The 20,666-nt window shown below is 41.1% G+C and overlaps 1 protein-coding gene across 3 annotated transcripts in view; it reads left to right on the top strand.

The window, feature by feature from the left end:
- RUNX2 (RUNX family transcription factor 2) overlaps window positions 1-19,464 on the top strand; it is a 192,361-nt gene extending 172,897 nt beyond the window's left edge. For all 3 annotated transcript variants that reach the window (XM_054021898.1, XM_054021897.1, XM_054021896.1), the window contains one exon: window positions 17,120-19,464. In XM_054021898.1, the coding sequence (XP_053877873.1) occupies window positions 17,120-17,598 (479 nt within the window). In that variant the 3' untranslated portion in view covers window positions 17,599-19,464. The remainder of the gene's footprint in view (window positions 1-17,119) is intronic.
- The last annotated feature ends 1,202 nt before the right edge of the window (window positions 19,465-20,666 follow it).

The raw sequence follows: 20,666 nt of genomic DNA, 5'->3' as shown, positions 1-20,666 counted from the left end.
TCCCCTCTATTCGACACTGGTGAGGCCACATCTGGAGTACTGCATCTAGTTCTGGGCCCCCCATGACAGAAATGATGTGGACAAATTGGAGAGTCCAGCTGAGGGCAACAAAAATGATTAGGGGGCTGGGGCACATGACTTACGAGGGGAGGCTAAGGTAAGTGGGCTTATTTAGTCTGCGGAAGAGAAGAATGAGGGGGGATTTGATAGCAGCCTTCAACTACCTGAAGGGGGGTTCCAAAGAGGATGAAGCTCAGCTGTTCTCAGTGGTGGCAGATGACAGAACAAGGAGCGGTGGTCTCAAGTTGCAGTGCGGGAGGTCTAGGTTGGACATTAGGAAAAACTATTTCACGAGGAGGGTGGTGAAGCACTGGAATGGGTTACCTAGGGAGGTGGTGGAATCTCCATCCTTAGAGGTTTTTAAGGCCCGTCTTGACAAAGCCCTGGCTGGGATGATTTAGTTGGGGATTGGTCCTGCTTTGAGCAGGGGGTTGGACTAGATGACCTCCTGAGGTCTCTTCCAACCCAATGAGTCTACGATTCTAATTAGGATCCATCCGTACTGGGCTCCAAAATGAGCTAAGAAACTGGGTTGAAATATGATCCCAGCCCAACTTGTTCCTAGTTTGGCCCAGCCAGTGCAGATGTGCCAAACTGGGTTGGAACAGTGTTTAATAAAAGGCCTCTAGCCACAGTTCCACATTAGGCCATGGCTACTTGGTGAGTTACTACGTGGCAAGCCAGGGTGTGAATCTACAGCACACCAGCTCATCACGCAGTAACATCCCATGTGCTACAGTGCATTGAAAGTCTCGGAGTGCAGCTTAGCCTGCTACTCCTTGAAAGCACAGTTGGCTAAGCTGCACTCCAGAACTTTCAGTGTGCTATAAGCAGCGTTCAGCCCGGACACGGCTGCACAACAAGCTGGTGCACTGCAGATTCACAGCATATCTTCCTGCAGTCACTCACTGTGTAGACAAGGTCTTCGAAACGGAGTTTAAACTCACTGCCTTAGGGCTGCTCGTGGCCAACTTCTGAATTTCTTAGCCCCTTTCTGTTGTGCATATGAACTGGAGAAGTTTGGTTTAAGACCGCTTTAGCTCTATCGCTGAGAGCAGTTGAAGGCCACGGAAGATAATACGGATTGATCACTGTTACCTTTCACATCTAAAATGTTCTTTATATATTGTCACTGAACGTGAAAGTTTATTTTAAGCAGAGTTCTCCCCAAGCTCTCTGTTTCCCACATTTTGTTCAACTTAATCTGCTGAAGAGCTTTTCTAAGATATTATTGGCTTGGTTTTGCCTCTTTCTACCTCTAGCACTTTCCGTGAGAAAATCTCAAAGCAGTTCACAAACATTAATTAATTAAACCTTGTCAGGCAGGTAACATACTAGAATGCCATGTGACAGGTGGCAAAACATAGGCAGAGAAATTAAGTGATTTGCTGAATGTCACACAGCAGGTCAGTGCCAGAGCCAGAAAATAACTCTGCTGTAAGGACTGTGTTGCATTCCCCCTCTGTAAGCAGCTGCAGCGATTGGATGAGAAGAGGATGCTTTCAAAACCTCCCTCTCTCCTCCCTTGCAGTCATCCTGAACAATATTTCCATGACACTCCCATCTCCAACTGGCCTGGGAAGGAGACATCCCAAGGCCTCTTGACATTGGGCCAATTCAGCTAATGTTTTCTTAGAGAATAATGATTCAGCCCAGTAGTGCTGTAGTAACTAAGTACTATGCAGGCTAAAAACCCAGTCCCCTTCTTCCTCATCACTGATCTCTGGGAGGATAAAAGCCAAATGCAAAAGCTCCCCTGCGGAGCAGGAAAAACTATTTTGAGGCTTTCTCTATATTCAAAGTTGAAACTGGTTAAAACTTTAAATCAGTTTAAAAACTGATCTCATTAAACTGGTGCAAAACCGTGCATGGATGCTCTGCATCCAATTTAAATTTGGCTTATAGTGGTTTAGCTGAATTCAGCAAGGAATAGAGTTCAGGTTTGTGTCAAATGAAGAATGTCCGTTCATGGATTTGCATCAGTTTAACTAAATTGGTTGAACAATCACACCTTTCATTGCACCGGGACGGCTTTGAATACAGACACAGGGTAACATTTTCAGAAGTGACTTAGGCACTTTGGAGCCTACAGCTTTGGTCCACACACACTTTTGTATGTTGGTTAAGGGTGTGACTTTTTACCAATATAGTTATATGGGTACAATCCCTAGTATAGACATGCTTATACTGACATAAAGGTGCTTTATATTGCTATAGGTTCTTTCCCTTCCCATACTGGAATAATCTATATCATAATAAACTCATTTATACTGCTATAACTGCTTCCACACATGGGGAGGTTGTATTGCTTTAATTATATTGATATAGATAAAATTAACTGTACTGATATAGTTAAAGTGGTACAACTTTTGCGTGTAGACAAGACATAAGTCTGATTGAATGGCAGTGGGACATAGGCTCCTAAGGCCCAGATCCTCAAAGATAATTTAAGCTCCCATTAGGAGTTAGGTGTTTACCTACCTCTGAGGATCTGGGCCTAAGTGTCTAAGACCATTTTGAAAATGGAGGTTCCTAAGTCAGTTAGGCACTTTTGAAAATTTTACCCAAAGCATGCTGCCAATAACAAGATGGTTTGGGCATCACTTAGGAAAATCACTTTATGCTCACCATCATCAAGATAAAGGGGAAAAATTAACTTAGCTCGCTCTGCTTTGCCAGTAGAGTTTTCTTTCCATTGTTTGAGCTGCAGCTGTGTATTTTGCCCTGCACGAGATGGCCTGACCTAAGATAAACAACAAGGAGTCTGGTGGCACCTTAAAGACTAACAGATTTATTTGGGCATAAGCTTTCGTGAGTAAAAACCTCACTTCTTCGGATGCAGCATCCGAAGAAGTGAGGTTTTTACTCACGAAAGCTTATGCCCAAATAAATCTGTTAGTCTTTAAGGTGCCACCAGACTCCTTGTTGTTTTTGTAGATACAGACTAACACGGCTACCCCCTGATACTTGACCTAAGATAGTCATATCATTTTCCATGAAATTCACAAGCAGTCTACATGTTAAACTCCCCACTCAGCACAGTAGCTGCAGCTCCTGCTTCTACAGCTTCAGTCTTGTTGTCTTCCGCACAGTTCTTTCTCTGAAACCAAGGAGTTGCTCTCAGACACCTTAGTACAGAATTAGGTGTGTCTGTTTACATTCAGGAGACAGAGAACTTCATACCAGGGGGAAGAAAAAAAACAAGGGCATTGGAAATGGAAAGAGATGGAGGTTGAAAATGTATGTTTAAGAGACCAAGATTATTTCAGTACTAGAACGGTATGTTTTTATTTGTTTACATTAGACATGAAGTCCTTTTATATATGCATGGAACAAAGAGGTACCTTTTCTACCCTTTTGTACTATACTGTTTAGCTAGAATAAGGAGAAACTTGTACTGAGTTGGGAGTTTAAGTTTTTGCCAAAAGCATAACAATTTGTAGGGTTTGATTTTTCCCTGAAAAAAAAACCCCAAATGCTTTAAGAACAAGGCCCTCAGTAACCAAAATATGTTTGTTTTTGTTTAAATCACTCAGCAGAGAAATCATCTCTTGTCCATTGTTAAAAGGGAGGTTTAAATCAAAGGAAAATTCTACATATTCTAAAATATACAGACAGCTCTTTGAAAGCAAAGCCAAACAAAACTTTAAGAGAGACCTTTTCCTTGATGCAGAAGTTTTGAGTTAGTTTACTGTGCCGAGCTCTAGTGGAAAGAACAGTCTGAAAAACAAATCTCAGATCTAGTTTTGGAGACGGAAGTTGAGAAGCGCATTGTATTAATGGAGTACGAGACTCTTTCAGAGTTTCCAAGCTAAGTCTTAGCAGCAGCAGCAGTAGAAACAAGCTTTAAAATTCATTGGGATTTTATTTTCCAATTTCACTTTGGAGATCTAAGCACGGTCCATCCTGGCTACCCAAGAACTTGATTCTCTCACTCTTATGTTGGGTGATCCGTTTGTTTCACAAGTAGTCTTACTGAAAACACAGGGACTGTCTGTGGAATAAGTTACTACGCAGGGAGAGTAAAGGTGGCATGATCTGATCCAAATTAAGGGCTACTGCCAAATTCCCATCATATTTGCTAGTGAAAAAAATGTAAAATGGCTTTAATAAAAAATGCCCTCAACATCTCTTGTGTTCCTGTTTTAAATGTCCCTATTCACTCAGTGCATGATTCCTCCATGTTCCCTACATCCTCGGCCAGCCAATTATTTGACTTAAGACTCAGATTGGGATGTGGGTTGCTGCTCTGTTCTTCCACCGGTAATTTTGCCTCCTAGTCCTTACTATGCTCTTGGTTGAACTGCAGTGCCGCCTCCATCTCAGTGTTTGGGGTCCATAATAAGTGGCTCATTCCTAAGGTAGATCCAGAACTACTCCTCCATCCCTCGTCACATGTAACTTTCAGCAAGGCAGGCTCAGGTCTGCTCCTGAACTTTAAGTCTCCTGCCACTGGAGCACATCAGCCCTGCCAGCTCATAACCCCTGCTTTCCGTATGCCCGTTACAACCAATATGGGCCAAAGGAAACCATAAGGCTGTCCCATCTGAATGCACCTTTTCTGGAGAGATTTACTTAACCAACCATTTATCATTTAACTACAATTTTGAAAACTATCTTAATTGACCACACGTTATCAAACCAGAGGCTGCCTCCTGACCCCATACACACACTTCGCTCACCCCTCACCTCCACAGTGTTTTTAGCAACACTTCAGAAAGAGCTAATTAAGCACCTGCAAACCAATGCCGTGACAGAAATAGTTCTTTCTGATTGATAAGAACATCAGTAAAAAAGCTATATTGAGGAGGGTAAGGTTTTCCCCTTTTTTTTTTTTTTTTTTTTTTTTGTGGCTTCATGTTTTGGTAGCCATAAGTCATTAGTGGTTTTTAATTTTTTTTCTGAAACTGAAATAAGGGCTGAAAGGGTGGATTTGTCTTTTTTTTTTTTTTTTTTGGCTAATCTGAGGCATGCCGCCACATCTGAAGCCACTTGGCTCATTATGGATTTCATGGAAACTGATTCCCTGAAAGTGTTTCCATGTGTGTGTTCCCAATATATCCCATCCTCTTCTAAATGGGAGTACAAACTCGCGCACGAGCTGGAAATGGCTTCAGGATGTGACAGAAAAGTCATATGACTGCAGTGGCACTGTGTGTGGCCTTTTCTAAAAGACACCATGTCTTGTGTGTTGGCTTCCGTCCTACAGTAGATCCAGTTTCAAAGAGTCTCTTCCTTCTCGGTTTCTTAAAAGTTCTTAATCAAGAACCAGCAAGGAATCCTCTGTCTTTCTTTCCACAAAAGGGAAGTATATTATTTGAACAGGATACTAATAGAAAATTTGGCAAGGGAGAAAAAAAGAGGGGGTTTAAAGGTTGAAGTTACAGTGAAATGCCAAGATTTATTTTCCTCTTTGCACAGCATAGTTTCATTGCCTGTGCTTGAGGATCAGATGGAATTTGAGAGTTGCTAGCATGCAGTGGAAAAGTACAATTCATGACAACATGGGAAACAAATATTTATATTGGATTGTTAAGGCACATTTGTCTGCAATAATAATAATAAACTAGACTCCTAACCCCCATTGTATATTATCTTCCCATTCATGGGAATTGCACAAAATTATTACACAGAGACTCTCTATTACTGTACATTAAAGATCTCAGCCCTGTGGCTTCATTCTCCTGGTGTATACAGCTCTGTTTAGATTGCGATCCAAGAAACCCTCAAACATTCCCTGTAGTCCATTGTAGCTGGGGCTGGTGAAAAACTGCAGCAACTAAAATTCAAGTGGGGAAACTTTTGGGAAACTGAACAGAGTGTGCGTGTTTCATGTGTGAGTGACATCACAAAGTATTGCCCCCCCCCTTTTTTTTTTGCACAGCATTGTAGATTTGTCACACTTCTTGTGATATTTCCAAGAAGTATTATATATGTACTGCTTCCATCATACTGCACTGATTGCCTCCATTAATAGATAGGTCCAAGTACTGGTGAGCCCTTGTGTAAGAACTTAGTTTCAAGAGGGTTTGATGATCTTCTGCACTTCCTGCCTTTAACTGCTGTGAATGTTGCTGTGCACAGTTAACTGTTAAAGAGTTGGTGCATTTCACAGCAGAAGCTGATATACTATGTTATTACAGTAACACAGGGGTAGCCGTATTAGTCTGGATCTGTAAAAAGCAACAAAGAGTCCTGTAGCACCTTATAGACTAACAAATGTATTTGAGCATGAGCTTTCGTGGGTGAATACCCACTTCGTCAGATGCCCTATGTTATTACAGTGGTGGGAGAAGTGCTTTATATGACAGACTCCATGTTATATATCTATAAGATCACATCATCCAGTGCAAAAATAGTGGGGAATAGTTATTTGTGGAGGTATGTTATATAAAAAAGACTAACAAATAACTTTTTGATGCATAAAGGTGTCAAAGCTTTTAAATTCTATTGTCTCAGCAGCCAGCTCTGTCCCCACATTAGAGAACATTGAAATTTCTAACAAGTCGAGCTGGCTGAGACTGAATCCCTCTCATCCCCAAAATATAACCAGTTCCTTCTCTCCACCATGATCACACAGGGCCAACATGTGGATTGTGGGGAAGATTACCAAGATGGGATAGTGAAAACTAGAGAAGACAGCAAGGAGCCTAATCAAGCGAGTTGAATGGGCAGCATTTGATGGCAGATGAAATTCATTCTTGACAAATGCAAGTGTAAACTACATTTACACAGTGTGCACTCTGTCCCCCTCTAGGGGCTGGGCCTGTATAGAAAGATTTAGGAGTCTGCTATAGCCTTCGCACCAAGGTACTTTGAGTGTCTACCACCTGAGCTACAGACCCATACTTTTAGAACCAGCGATCCCTGTTTCGATCCCTGCTGTCAGCAGCCGGGCCAGGGGTGTTGTGCTGTACAAGGCATTGAATGTTAGAAGGAATTTCTACTCATTCAAGTTGCTGGGTCCTAAATTAACTAAACACCCAGGAAAAAGTCCTTGGTGTCATTGTGGACAGCTCAGTGAAAACCAGTGCACAGATATGCAAAAGGGGCCAAAATAATTAAAATACATAAAGAGCTAGGAGTTCCTCTCTTCTTCCTGTGCAGCCACTGTAGCAGAAACATCCTGTTAAGGGAATGGGGTGGGTAATGATAGAGCCTATGCTGGATAAAATGGGAAAGTGAAAAGAGACACCACTTTACCTGCTAAGCAACCTGACAGATATCCCTGGGAATCACTCTCCTTTGTTGTATACTTGATACTTTGACGGTTGATATTAGATGAACCAAAGTGCTTGGGGGCTACACAAAAAATTCAAAGATAACGTCTATCTAATCTATCTATATAACTAAAGAATAGATTGTATTTTAATGTGCCACTCAGCATGCCTAAGCACCAAAACACACAAGTCAGTGTTAAAAAAAAGTGAAATATCATTAAAATTCACATGCAAATAGAGGAAGTGCAAGGCCAGGAAGACGCTATGCAATGGAACAGCTGTGAAGGAGTTAAAAGGTTCAGTTGAGTTTTGTTAGACTGCTGTGCTCAATAATATTACAGTTTAAATGGTCCCACCTAGGCTTTGAAGTTTACACCTCGTTGAAGCGAATGGGAAAGCAGTTCACACCTCTACTGCTGCTATTGTTTGCCTGGAGACAGAGTTTTGGTGTACAAAACAGATTTAAAAATGCAATTTGAAAATATTTAACACGTGTTAAGTAAAAAAATATATATATTTTTTGAATGCCTCAAACAACAAGGAGGTATTTGGCGCAGTTTGTTTAAACTAAGCTTTTCATGCACACAGGATAACTACAGTGTAACCCTAAGGAGTTTTCCCCTAAAACCCCAATCTTGTAATCCCACTTGTGCGGATGGAACATTTTGCATTTCAATGGAATTCCATGCCAGTTCACTTGTGGGGATCTAATTTCAGAATTGGGGTCTGTATTAAACAAGATACAAAAAGTGAGTAAAACAGAGGGCTTGCAGAAAGGAGGACAAAGCTGGTTTTGTTTTGTTACGGTATCAATAAAACGAGATATTTCATTAAATCAGTATTCCATGCCGGACACCTTCCTAACCATTATCAGTGAGCAGTTTATCATGGGCATCTCTGCAGAAGTATGTTTTAAGAAGGGCAGGGAGGTAACCTTAGATTTTAGTTTGGAGAATACATTCCATGCATAGGGAGCAGCATGGAAGACACAATGATGGTAATCCCAAAGCCAGGGCTTGATCCCACTCTCATTGACTTTAATGGGATTTGGCTCAAACCCCAAGTGAGTTCCATGTGAATTGGGGTTTTTTAATGAAAATTGTGTACAGCTCCAATAAAAATAAATGCACTTCATTAGTATTGTTATTAAAATATTTTCAGCTCATCTATAACAAGGCAGCTATACATCGATGTACACTGTCTCCATATTGGAGAAGGCTAAAAATGTCATTTAAAAAAAGTCTCTGGTTCTATAAAAGATGGGTTCTCAATTTGGAGGTTTCAAACAGGTCTCAGGGGGTCACAACAACCTTCCCTTTCTTTATGACTAGATGGAAAGGGGAATCCCAGAACTTTACTTTGTTGTCAATTGGGTGTCACAGTATAGAAAAGGATGGAACACAGCAAAAAAAATTGGGGGGAGCATCTTTCCCCAATTCACTTTTTTAAAAAACGATGTTCCTGATCTTCTGGCCTTGCTCAGAATATATAGTTTTGTGACAGCATAGCTTGCTGAGAAATCCTTAATTACAGATGTACTTGGTTGGTGATAGAAAGTAATAGCTATACAGGCTTTAAAGTATTTTAAAAAACAAAATCCCAGACCTCACAGAATGTTACTTTCATGAAGTAAAAATGATGAGGATCATTTGTGTGAGTAATGACATTAATAATTACTGACAATTTGCGTTTCTCTACCATGAGGCAGCTATGAAGTGCTTTACAAACGTAGACCCAGGATTTCGTAAGAATTAGCACAAGTGGTAGGAAATTATTATTCTCCCTTCAAAATGGAGAATCTGAGGCACTGAGAAAAGACAAAATGATGATGATAATTATTTCCATAGCACCAAAAATCCCCAATCTAGCAAACATTCACACACATGCTCAACTGTATGCATGCAAGTCGTCACGTTGAGCTCATGCAGAAAGTTAAGCTTATGTGTAAGCGTGTCTAGGATCAGAGCCTAAGGGTGCATGCCAATTAACAGACATAAAAGGAGGCAGCCTGTGCCACATGGAAATTACAGTCCGAGGAAGAGACGACCTGGGCCTGCTGATAGTGTGTGTGTATGGGGGGAGAGGGGGACAGAGTGAGGGCAGCTGGCTTCAGCAGTGTTACTGAGCATGCTCAGTACAAGCCAGGCTGTAAATCTGGGGTAGAGGGGCATATGACCCCACAGCGCCCCCCCCCCCCCACGCATCACCTCAGGCCCCAGTCCTGCAGTTGGATCCACTCAGGCACCCCTTGTGCCTGTATGCAGCCTCCTTGAAGTCAAGGGTCTACCTGTAGGAATCCAATTGCAGCGTCAGGGTCTGGTTCTATAAATACTATTAGATGCAGTAGAAGAAAAATTAAAATAAAGAGTGATGAAAGTAAAATAAAATGATACAGTAAAGGTTTTTACTCACGAAAGCTTATGCCCAAATAAATCTGTTAGTCTTTAAGGTGCCACCAGACTCCTTGTTGTTTTTGTAGATACAGACTAACACGGCTACCCCCTGATACTTGACAGTAATGCAAAAGTGTGTTTGTGGAAAAAGTCAAATATAAACGGCACACAAAAAACCCTGTATTAAAAAAAATTAAGGTGGCAAAGTCAAGCATTTGAAAGTTAGGAAATGCCAAAATTAAGGCTGCCGTGCAACCTTAATTCAGCCTGCTTGTGTGTATGCATCATGATACATTCTTTAATTATATGTTCACCTAACTATTTTTCCCACAGGACTGCTGCCTCATTCAGTGCCCAAGATGAACATTGCTCACTGAATGAGCAGTTTATTCTCCTCACTGTTCAGTGTGTGGCCCCAGACCTTATTTACTGCACACTATACAAACTCTGCTCTGAAGACACAATTACTGATTTCCTCATGGGCCTGTCTTTGGTGCTCCTCACCACAGCCTCTGAGTGCTTCACAGACATCAACAAGTTGCAGGGAGTGGTGTTATCCCCATTTTACAATTGGGGAACGGAGGCACACAAAAATTAGGGTCAGAAGTATCCATTAATTTTGAGTGCCAAATCTGACATACCTAGGGAGCTGATTTTTCAGAGTACTTAACATTATATAGCATTTGATATGTTCAAAGCATAGCTCCCATTGACTTCAGTTGTACCTGACAGTGCTCAGCACTTTTGAAAATCAGACCCCAGAGTATCAAGTCAGGCACCCAAAAAAGAGGAATACATAACTAGTGACCTCCCCTGAGAAGTCTGGTTGAAATGACATGCCCAGCATCACATTGGAACTCTGGAGCAGAAGAAAGGATAGAATTCAGTTCTCCAGCACAGCATTCAGCTGCCTTAACCACAAGACCATCCTTTCTCTTCATGCAGTCTTCTGCTTCATTCACCACACACCTTCCAATGTCGGCAACAAATGAGACAAGGGTCCTACAGACAACCTCCTTCACTATGCAGCCCTTATTCATCTGCAGAGAAGTCCATTTTGTGCACTGAATGAGCCAAGATCGTGTGGGGAAAAAATAGTATGCAATCATGTAATCAAGAATTGTATCATAATGCACATGGGGTCCAAGTTAAGATTCAACAGGCAACCTTAATTCTCACGTATCCTGACTTTTGAGTGCTTGATTTAATAAGGCTCTTTTAGCATAGTTTTTTGTGTTCAAGTTCCTAGGTTTAAAAAAAAACAAACTGAAAATCAAATAGAAATTCCATCATGTGACATCATATTGACAGCCACATGGATCCTCAGCAAGGTTGGAACTTTTAGATACACCGCACAGACCTGCCACTTGTCCTAGAGAAGTAACTGACGGCAATACTAGGTTGTTGTTCTCTGTGTGGACCAGCACTAAAGGGTTATGGAACATTATGCCAGTGGGTTGCACAGATATTTGCGGACAGAGGAGGAATAGTGATATTCAGGAATCTTGGGTTCCATTCTGGGCTCTTGAGGGACAGTGCTCTAGTGGACACCAACTCTTGTGCCAATTATGCCCCAAGCATGACATCTTCTCTGTTCCTTCCAATCTGTCCTGGACCCAGCCCTACTCCCCACAAGGCTAAACAATTATTTTCCACGTGCCTCGTTCTCAGAAACAACAGAACTGTTTTGGCTGAAATAATAATAATCATAAATAAATAAAAGCCTGAGGCAGACACTCAACATGGAAAATTTCAGCTGAAATGGTTAAAAATTTGGCAAAGTTATAAAAATCTGAAAACTGGATCTTATAATGGGAAGAGTCAGGCAACCGCAATTAATAGATGTGCTACCACCCCTATTTATATGCTAAACTGCACAAGTAAATCGTAGACATTAGGGGAAAAAAAAGCCATAACAAATCAATTAGTCCCACATCCAGGCCTATTCAGGATAGAATAATTACTGCAATCTTTAAACAGTGCAAGGCATAACAGCAATCCTAAATGCGGTGAGTGCACCATTTAGGTGAAATATAATTAATTAAAATAGTCCCTAGTGATTGTTATAAGTATGCCAAGCTGAGGTTCCTTGGGTCCGTCTGTTCAATTGTTTTCTAATATAGCACAGCAGAGACAGACACCATTGTATTTTCTCATACATTTTTTTAATGATTATACGCTGCACTGGATTGTTAAAAATCCCTTCCACAGCAGACATATGCAATACATTTAGGGAATGTTTCTTCAGTAACGTCCCAATAACAAAAAATGACTAAGCACATTCCAGCAAATTGCAATGTTTGTAAGTTATAAATTTATCCCATAATCCTTTTAAAGTCCACATCAGCTTGCTGTACCCAGAAGGAGTTAATATACCCACAGTCCATTGCAGTCTATAATAATTGGAAGTGATTGGCCAAAGTGCTGAAACCAGGCGGAAATTTGTTGCATTATTCTCTATAAACTACAAGCAGAGCTCATTAATTGAAAAATGAATGTCAACTGGCATTAGCTGGCATCTGTAAACTGAAATGGAGAAATGACCGTGGCATACGCTGTGCTGTAAACAATATATCAGCGAAGCTGCAACAGGTAAAAAAAAAAAAAAAAAAAAAAAAAAGCTCGTGCAAAACCAATCCTAGACTGTTATTGGCAAGCTCCCAAGTCTAGGGTTTTTAATGAGGCTTCTGCATCAAAATAAGTGAAACCACATGGAATTTTAATTGTTCTTATTTTAAATACAAAACACAAGAGCAGTATGGTCTGCAGGAAAGAAAGTTCGTACTAACCTACTGCTTTAGTGTAGAGATGGACGTTTTAACATTACTTCATTTCTGTTCTAAATTTATATCTCACGGACGATTTGTATGCCAAACTACATTTGTGCAGACTTACCTAGTAAATTTAAGTACAGTTCACCTAAACTCTCTGAGATGTAAATCCTCTGGGTAAAGAGATAAACTCTGATTTGATTTTTCTTTTATGTTGTTAATTAAGCTCCATAAAATCATATCATAGAAGACAGAAATTGCATTAGAGATGCCTATTTCCATTTCTGTCTTTGCAACAGCAGTGGAGGAAACACTGTTTTCACTAAACAAGTGTAGCTTGGGCAAAGCTTTCAGCCCTGAAATAGGCTGCAGGTTGCATGTGTCACTTGTGTGAAAAGTGACACTTTGTGAGACTGGGAGGCCTCAAATTCAAACTACTTTCAACCACTGGTATATCAGAAAAATCAATGTATATCTTTAATTGTGGATTGGGATGTGGGGGAGGGGTGGTATTTCAAGACACATGCTTTGCTGCACTTTCAAATTATTATACTATCAACCAGGGGTGGCCAACCTCAGCCTGAGAAGGAGCCAGAATTTACCAATGTACATTGCCAAAGAGCGACAGTAATATTTCAGCAGCTCCTCATAAGCTCCACCCTCCACCCCCATGCTCCCAGCACCTCCTACCCACTGGCAGCCCCGCAGATCAGCGCCTCCCCCTCCCTCCCCACACCTCCCAATCAGCTGTTTCATGGCATGCAGGAGGCTCTGGGAGGGAGAGGCGAGGAGCGAGGGCACGGCAGGCTCAGGGGAGGGGGCAGAAAGAGGTGGAGTGGGGGCAAGGCCTGTGGCAGAGCCAGGGGTTGAGCAGTGAGCACCCTCCGGCACATTGGAAATTTGGCACCTGTAGCTCCAGCCCTGGAGTCAGTGCCTACACAAGGAGCCGCATATTAACTTCTGAAGAGCCGCATGTGGCTCCGGAGCCACAGGTTGGCCACCCCTGCTATCAACCATCATCATTACTTATGTGCATAGCACAAATACAAATAAAGATAGACTCCATGCCCAGAAGGGCTTACCATCTAAGATCCCAATCCTGCAAACAGTTATGCACATGTTTCAATTTACACGCATAAAGTGGTTGCAGGATCAGGGCCCAAGTTAAAACAAAAGCAGTAGAAGTAGCTAAGACAAGGAGGGAAGTGGGAGGGCCTACGGCAAAGTGAGGTCAATAAAATGACATGGGCACAGGAGAGCCTAGAGCATGCGTCTCCAGGGTTACAGTTTTTAAAAGCTGTGATAGCAATGGTTGGATGCAGTGAGACTTAGAGTTTCCAAGTAAGCCTGAAAAAGTGGGGTTTGAGACGAAAAACAAGGCATGGCAGACATTTGTTTTCCCATTAAGAACTCCCTGCAACCCAGCACTTTTCTGATCAACCCTGAAAATAATATGCTTGCACAAGGGCAGTACAGAAATATTGGTAAGGAAACACATTGCAACTTAATCCAAAAAGTTAAAGATGTGGCTAAAAGGGAATTTGGCGAATTGGGCAGTGACCGAATTGCAAGTAGGAGCAGTGCAGACATAACCCTATAAGAAGAAATTACATTTATTCAGTGTTTGGGTAAACAGGACTCTGTGCTTTATAAGCAACAGTGAAAAAACATCAAAAGCATCTTGGGCTTTTTAAAAAGAATTGTACTTATTGCAAAGAAACAAAGTATAAATACTTAACAGCGTACCAATTCCACATCTACCTTTGACTTCAACTTGCACCCGTGTAAATTAGGAGCAACTTAGTTCAAGTCAGTCGAGTTGCATTAATTGAGAGCATCGTAAGCACTAACAGATTCAGAACTCAGCATCTCAAGCAGCTGGAGAAACTGTTCAATAACCTTACATTTCCCGATACGTATCAGACCTTTTCACAGTATAAAAGGAGCAACATGATAGCGTTCCAAAATAACAGCTTTGTTTCTGGGTGGTATGGCCTCTGGCTGCTGTTTGTAGTTAGGAACTTTGCATGCAGTGACACAGTGTTTGTTATAAAAGTACAGTAGAACCTCAGAGTTACAAACACCTCGGGAGTGGAGGCTGTTTGTAACTCTGAGCAAAATGTTATGGTTGTTTTCAGAAGTTCACAACTGAACTTTAACTTAATACAGTTTTGAAACTTTACTATGCAGAAGAAAAATGCTGCTTTTAACCATCTTAATTGAAATGAAACAAGCACAGGAACAGTTTCCTTACGGTGTCAATTTAAAAAAAAAAACTTTCCCTTTTTTTAGTAGCTTATGTTTAACACAGTACGTGTATTTTTTTTTTTTAAATCTCTGTTGCTGCCTGATTGCGTACTTCTGGTTTCAGATGAGGTGCGTGGTTGACTGGTTAGTTCCTAACAATGAGGTTCTACTGTACAAGCTATATTACATTCAATAGTTCTGGGGTTTAGTGGGCTGGTAAATGGATATGGAGTCATTCACTTCTAGGTCACTGATTCAACTCCAGATCAGGTAGTAGTAATCATATAATGATCACTCCTAGAAACAGCCCCACACTGGAACTTTAAATCTAGCTCTCTTTAAATTTCTGAAGAGGTTGGATTAGAATCCTTCACTTTCAATCAGACCTTGTGATTTTATCCTATGCCAGGAGTCGGCAACCTCTGGCACACGGCTCGCCAGGGTAAGCACCCTGGCGGGCCGGGCCAGTTTGTTTACCTGCCGCATCGGCAGGTTCGGCCAATCGCAGCTCCCACTGGCCGTGGTTCACCGCTCCAGGCCAATGGGGGCGGCGGAAAGCCGCGGCCAGCACATCCCTCGGCCCGCGCCGCTTCCCTGGCGAGCCACATGCAAGAACTTGACAACCCTGCCCTACGCCTACTTTGGTTCTGAACATTGCCTTTCGGCATATTTCTAATCACCACCTGGCAGCAATTCAACTGCTTATGTCAAATGAGTTAGTGGTCTTGATGCAGTTTCTAATGGTCAGGCGTCGAAATCATAAAAGCCACCATGCCAGCTGATGGCACTCAACAGAATCTTTCTGCCTTAGGGCTTTCATTCATGCTCATCATTGTCTCTAGCCATCAAGGCCAAGGACAGGAATGGACCAACCTACCCCCTCACTAGATGGGAATGTTTTCAGGTCAGGTTTGAGGTGAATTGCTGCCATGGTGTGGGAAAGCACCACTGCTATCCTTTGTGCAGCTTATGCTGTGGATAAGCAGAGAAATTCAGTGTTCAGTGCAGTCATCTGGCACCTGACAGGAGCCCTAAATTCCCTTTTAAATATAACAGATTTGGTGGTTTTGGGAGAAGAGATGGGTGAATTCATGAAGTTTTGCAAAGCTGCTAAGTTCTCAAACCATGCAGCACAGGGCCAAAGCAGTTTTAGCTCATGAACACTCTCCCTGCAATTTAAACCAGTGCTCCCTCCACACACACACACACACACACACACACACAAACACACACTTCATATGAGGAAAAAGTGAGCACACACTCTAAAGGGTTGTGCACTAGGGAAATATATCCTTCCTACCTTTAAAGGTAGGGCGGCACAAGTGAGTGCCCCTACGCTGCATTCTATTTTTTCATTAGACTTCTTCTTTGCCCTCTCTCTGTTCCCCCTCCCCAATTTTCATTCTACCAGCTCTCTAATCCAACTTCCACCATCCCTGTTTCTACTCCCCCCCCCCCCCCGTTTCCTAAGCAGAACACCCAACCTATTATTTTCAAACCTAGAATGTTTGAAGGGAATTGGAAATTGGGCTAAATGAGTTCACCCATCCCTGCTTCATGTCAGAGACTAACTTATTGTAGAGTGTTACCACCAAGAACATTAGAGTAAGCATGTGCTGTGGGGTCTATAGACAACCAGATGGAAGAGACACTATAAGCAGACAGCTTCTGTGAATAATGAGTGTTGGGCTTGCAACTTGCCGTGCACTGTGCTGAAAATTAAAACATGCAGACTTCCTTGCAGCTTGGTGGCTCACCCGGTTTTAAAACTCTTGACATGGAGCCAATAACCTTTTTCATAGAAGAAAACCTTGTCCAGTGGATCATGACCTGAGATATATTGAGTGATAAGAGCGGTGGGGGCATATTCATCCCTGGTTTAACTCTGTTGATGTCACTAGCATGACTAACTCAGTGTGGCCAGCTCTTGTGATTTTACTGTAAGTCTCGGGATAATTACTGTTGTTCTTAAAGCCCCAGCTTTTGAAGACAAGTGCTCACATGAGACTCAGGCTTTCTTTTAAAACAAAAGGTTTCTAGCACTCATGGCTGCAGAGGAAAGCCTGTAAAGGTGACCCAAGTGCACCCTCTATGCTCAGAAACCAGAAGGCAAACAAAATATAATTCAGCATTTATTATTTTTTAAAGTCTCATGGGGGGTGGGACTGACCAGTGTTTTTTTCAGCGCTTGGAGTTGGCAATACTACTAACTCCATTGCCATCAGTGGAGTTACACCAGGGGTGCTTTTGGCCCAGCATTTGTATAAGACAGGTCTACGATTCTTTTCCTTGCAATGTATTATTTGATATGATTTGCTGTTCTTTGGGGGACCAAAAGAAGTGGGGTTTCTTTTAAAAAATATCACTTTATTATAAAAAAATGGATATTTACAGATTTTTTTCCCCCATCTTTTGTTATAATTTTTAGGTGCTTCAGAGCTGGGCCCATTTTCAGATCCCAGGCAGTTCACAAGCATTTCATCCCTCACTGAGAGCCGCTTCTCCAACCCACGAATGCACTATCCAGCTACCTTTACCTATACACCGCCAGTCACCTCAGGCATGTCACTGGGTATGTCAGCAACCACTCACTACCACACCTACTTACCACCGCCCTATCCAGGCTCTTCCCAAAACCAAAGTGGACCATTCCAGACCAGCAGCACTCCATATCTCTACTATGGCACTTCATCAGGATCATACCAGTTCCCCATGGTGCCGGGAGGAGACCGCTCCCCTTCCAGAATGCTTCCTCCCTGCACCACCACATCAAACGGCAGCACACTATTAAATCCTAACTTGCCTAACCAGAATGACGGTGTGGAGGCTGATGGAAGCCACAGCAGCTCCCCAACTGTTTTGAATTCTAGTGGCAGAATGGATGAGTCCGTTTGGAGGCCATATTGAAATTTTCTCTGCGCAGCCCAATCTCCGTGAGCCAAAAACAAATGGTCGACAAACTACAAAGTGCCTGTTTTTTAAATAGATTTTACTGATATGTGCAACTATTTAGATGAGATGGTAATGGCCATAAATAACTCAAGAGTGACCAACCAAGCACAATCCATGTTTCAGATTATGTGGATCAAAGCACATATTTTTCTTGGAAACATTTTACACCTTGTTTTATATTTAAAGTGTACTTTTTACACACAAAAATAACCCAATATTTTTTTTTGTCTAGACTGTTGTCATAAATAGTGAGTTCGTTTGCCAATAAGGAGAAAACAGACTCCCCAGTTATCAGGAAAAACATGGTGAAGCAAGGCAAAGGTTGCGCTCCATTTTATTTTTTAAAAACCTTGAGCTCCAGATACAGTTGCAATCATACAATGTATGGGACCCTGTTCACTCACATAGTGCAATTCAACTGGCTTGTATTGGTGCACATGAAAGGGAAAGCACAGATCAAGTTGCTTCCATTTTGCTATAATACATTCAGATCATGGTAGATGTTCAACATTTCTATCCAAGCCTTGTTGCACATAAAAGTTGGAACTTTTCGGTTCATTGCTTTTTTTTCTTTTTGGTACTTAAAGAGAAAGAGTCTTCAAGGTTCCAATCTGAATAGACAATCTTGGGGTTTCCTCTTTGTTTTTCCTATAATTATTTTTGCCTTTGTCCAATTAACCAAAAATAAACCCCAACCCTCCAAAATTAAAGCAAAATCTTATTACTTATGCAAAAAATAAAAATGGCAATATATGATTCTCAAGCCAAAATGGTATAGGTAGTACTTGTGTTTGGCTGTGGTTTTTTTTTCTTTTTAAATTATAAATGTGTGAAATTTGAAATTATTTGCTAACATAAATCATCATATAACTTTAAAGAAATATTTATAATTATTTAATGACATTTGGACCCTTTAAACGTCTCTTAATGTAATGCTATGTTGACTTCGGTCTCTAAAAGTGGGTTGTTTTTTAAAAAAATAATTAAATTTCTTCAGGGGTGTGAACCTCAGACCGGTACCTGAACTCTGAAAAACAGTTCCAGTGTGAGCTGGTTACAATGTGATTAACCCTCTCCCCAGACCAAAATGCATCCATATCAAATTATTTTGGATGTATCTTTTTAAAAAAATAACCTATGAAGGAAATATTGTGTTTAAAATGTTATTAGCTATCTGGTTGCCTTCAACGCAGTCTTGTCTTTTAATCCGTAATAACTGAGCTGGTTGAAAAACAGGAAGGAAAAATGAGTGCTTCCCCCCGTGATTTTTCTTTCTCCCTGTTTTTTCATCAGCATTTGAAAAATGTTAAATTCAAAACATTGTCAATTTTGACAACGTGTTTCTAATTTTGAAATGTTGACAAAAATTTTGTCAGCGTCTCAAAATTTATAAAAATTTCAACTAGCCGTTGTCAGAAATGGGAGACAGGGAGAAATTGTGATTAATGTTTCTTTCATTGAAATTTCAACCAGCTGTATATAATAATTAGGTTTATGAAACAAAACCAATAGTATTTAGCCTCTTGATGTGATTTAGTCACAATTCACTAGCATCAAATGCTAGAGCAATGAGGATTCTTTTTTTGTTTACTTTTTAATAGATATGGCAGTTGTCATATTGCAGAGACAAGCACAAGGGAAGAACTGCTCTGCAGACCAATGCTCTGCCAGTCCGGTGTTCAGCAATAGTCAGATCTTCAAACTTAATACTGAAGATGAAAGTCACCTTAAAGCCCACTCCTGGCTATTAAGCATGGTACACTAATACAGGGATATGAAATTGCACCCGATACCCTTAATCAACATGTCTGCTACCAAACTGTAAACCCAAATTTTGCAAACCAAGGGCTGCATTGGCAAGTTCTCAGGAATCTGATCCTGATACAAACCCCTCTGAAGTTAGCGGGAATCTTTCCATTGATTTCAATGGGTTTTTGGATCAGGCTCCTACTGTACATATTAACCTCTGATTCAGCAGTCCATCCATATTCAGCAAAACACTTACGCACGTGCTTAACTTTAGGCACATGCTTAATTCCCATGGTCTTCAGTGGGACTTGAGAACACGCTTAAGTGCTTTGCTGAATCAGGGCCATAGAGTAGATCAGATTGCAGCCACCCTGGCTTTTAACAAGAAGTGCAGCCTGCCTAGGCTTCATGCTCCCAGCATGCAGTGCTCTCTGTTGACCCAGCTAGCCTTAATTGTGTCCAGTAACCAGTATTCTCCTTGGGCTGCAACTCTGTTGAAAATGAGGGATGTAACCCTCACACTAAATAAATGGCGAACAGTCATCCAGTATAATAATTTATTTGGACAATATAGACATTGTCAACATCAGTCAATGGTTTAGCCAGTCAGCTACAGAGATGACCATGGTACGTTCCTCATAATTTGGTGTGATTACTTGCTCTTAAAAAAACAAAACAAAAAGTCTTTGCCTTCTAAAGGTTGTATACTAAGTATGCTTAAATAAGTAAGACACTTTTCTAATACTTAGTTTTCCTTCAAAGATGGAAGCTGTAATTGATTCTATTTATTGTTTGTGGTAGCTTGAAGCATACCACTGTCCATTTATTTGTAACTGTAAAATACGTTTGCTAATTTCAGCAGCACTTAAAAAGCCAGTGTCTGGTTACACATTTCAGTTGTGTGTTTTGTGTAGTAAGCAAAAGAAAAAAATGTACTGCCAGTGCAAGCTGTTTCCTATTTAATAAAAGGTACTATATTTGTACATTATTTGTTATTGCTGAGAAGGGCTTTTTAAAGATTTACTGTATGCATATGAAGTCATTTTTTAGGGATGCTTTTGTATTGCAATGTTATTAGAGTGGCTGCAGGCAGCAACCCAGAAATTTTTGTCTCCTTAAAGATTTTGTTGTACAAGTCAAGCACTTCATTTTATTTCTGGATAAATCCATCATAGACCTGATTTCTGTTTTGCTCAGTACCTACATAACTCTGTTTGTGTCACCCCATTGTTCAACTGGACCATTAGGGACAGACTTGCAAATAGCTTAAGCAT

Source organism: Malaclemys terrapin, chromosome 3, assembly GCF_027887155.1.
Source record: "Malaclemys terrapin pileata isolate rMalTer1 chromosome 3, rMalTer1.hap1, whole genome shotgun sequence".
NCBI lineage: Eukaryota > Metazoa > Chordata > Testudines > Emydidae > Malaclemys > Malaclemys terrapin.
Note: the sequence above shows the minus strand (reverse complement) of the source record. Positions and strands in the feature narration are given on the sequence as shown.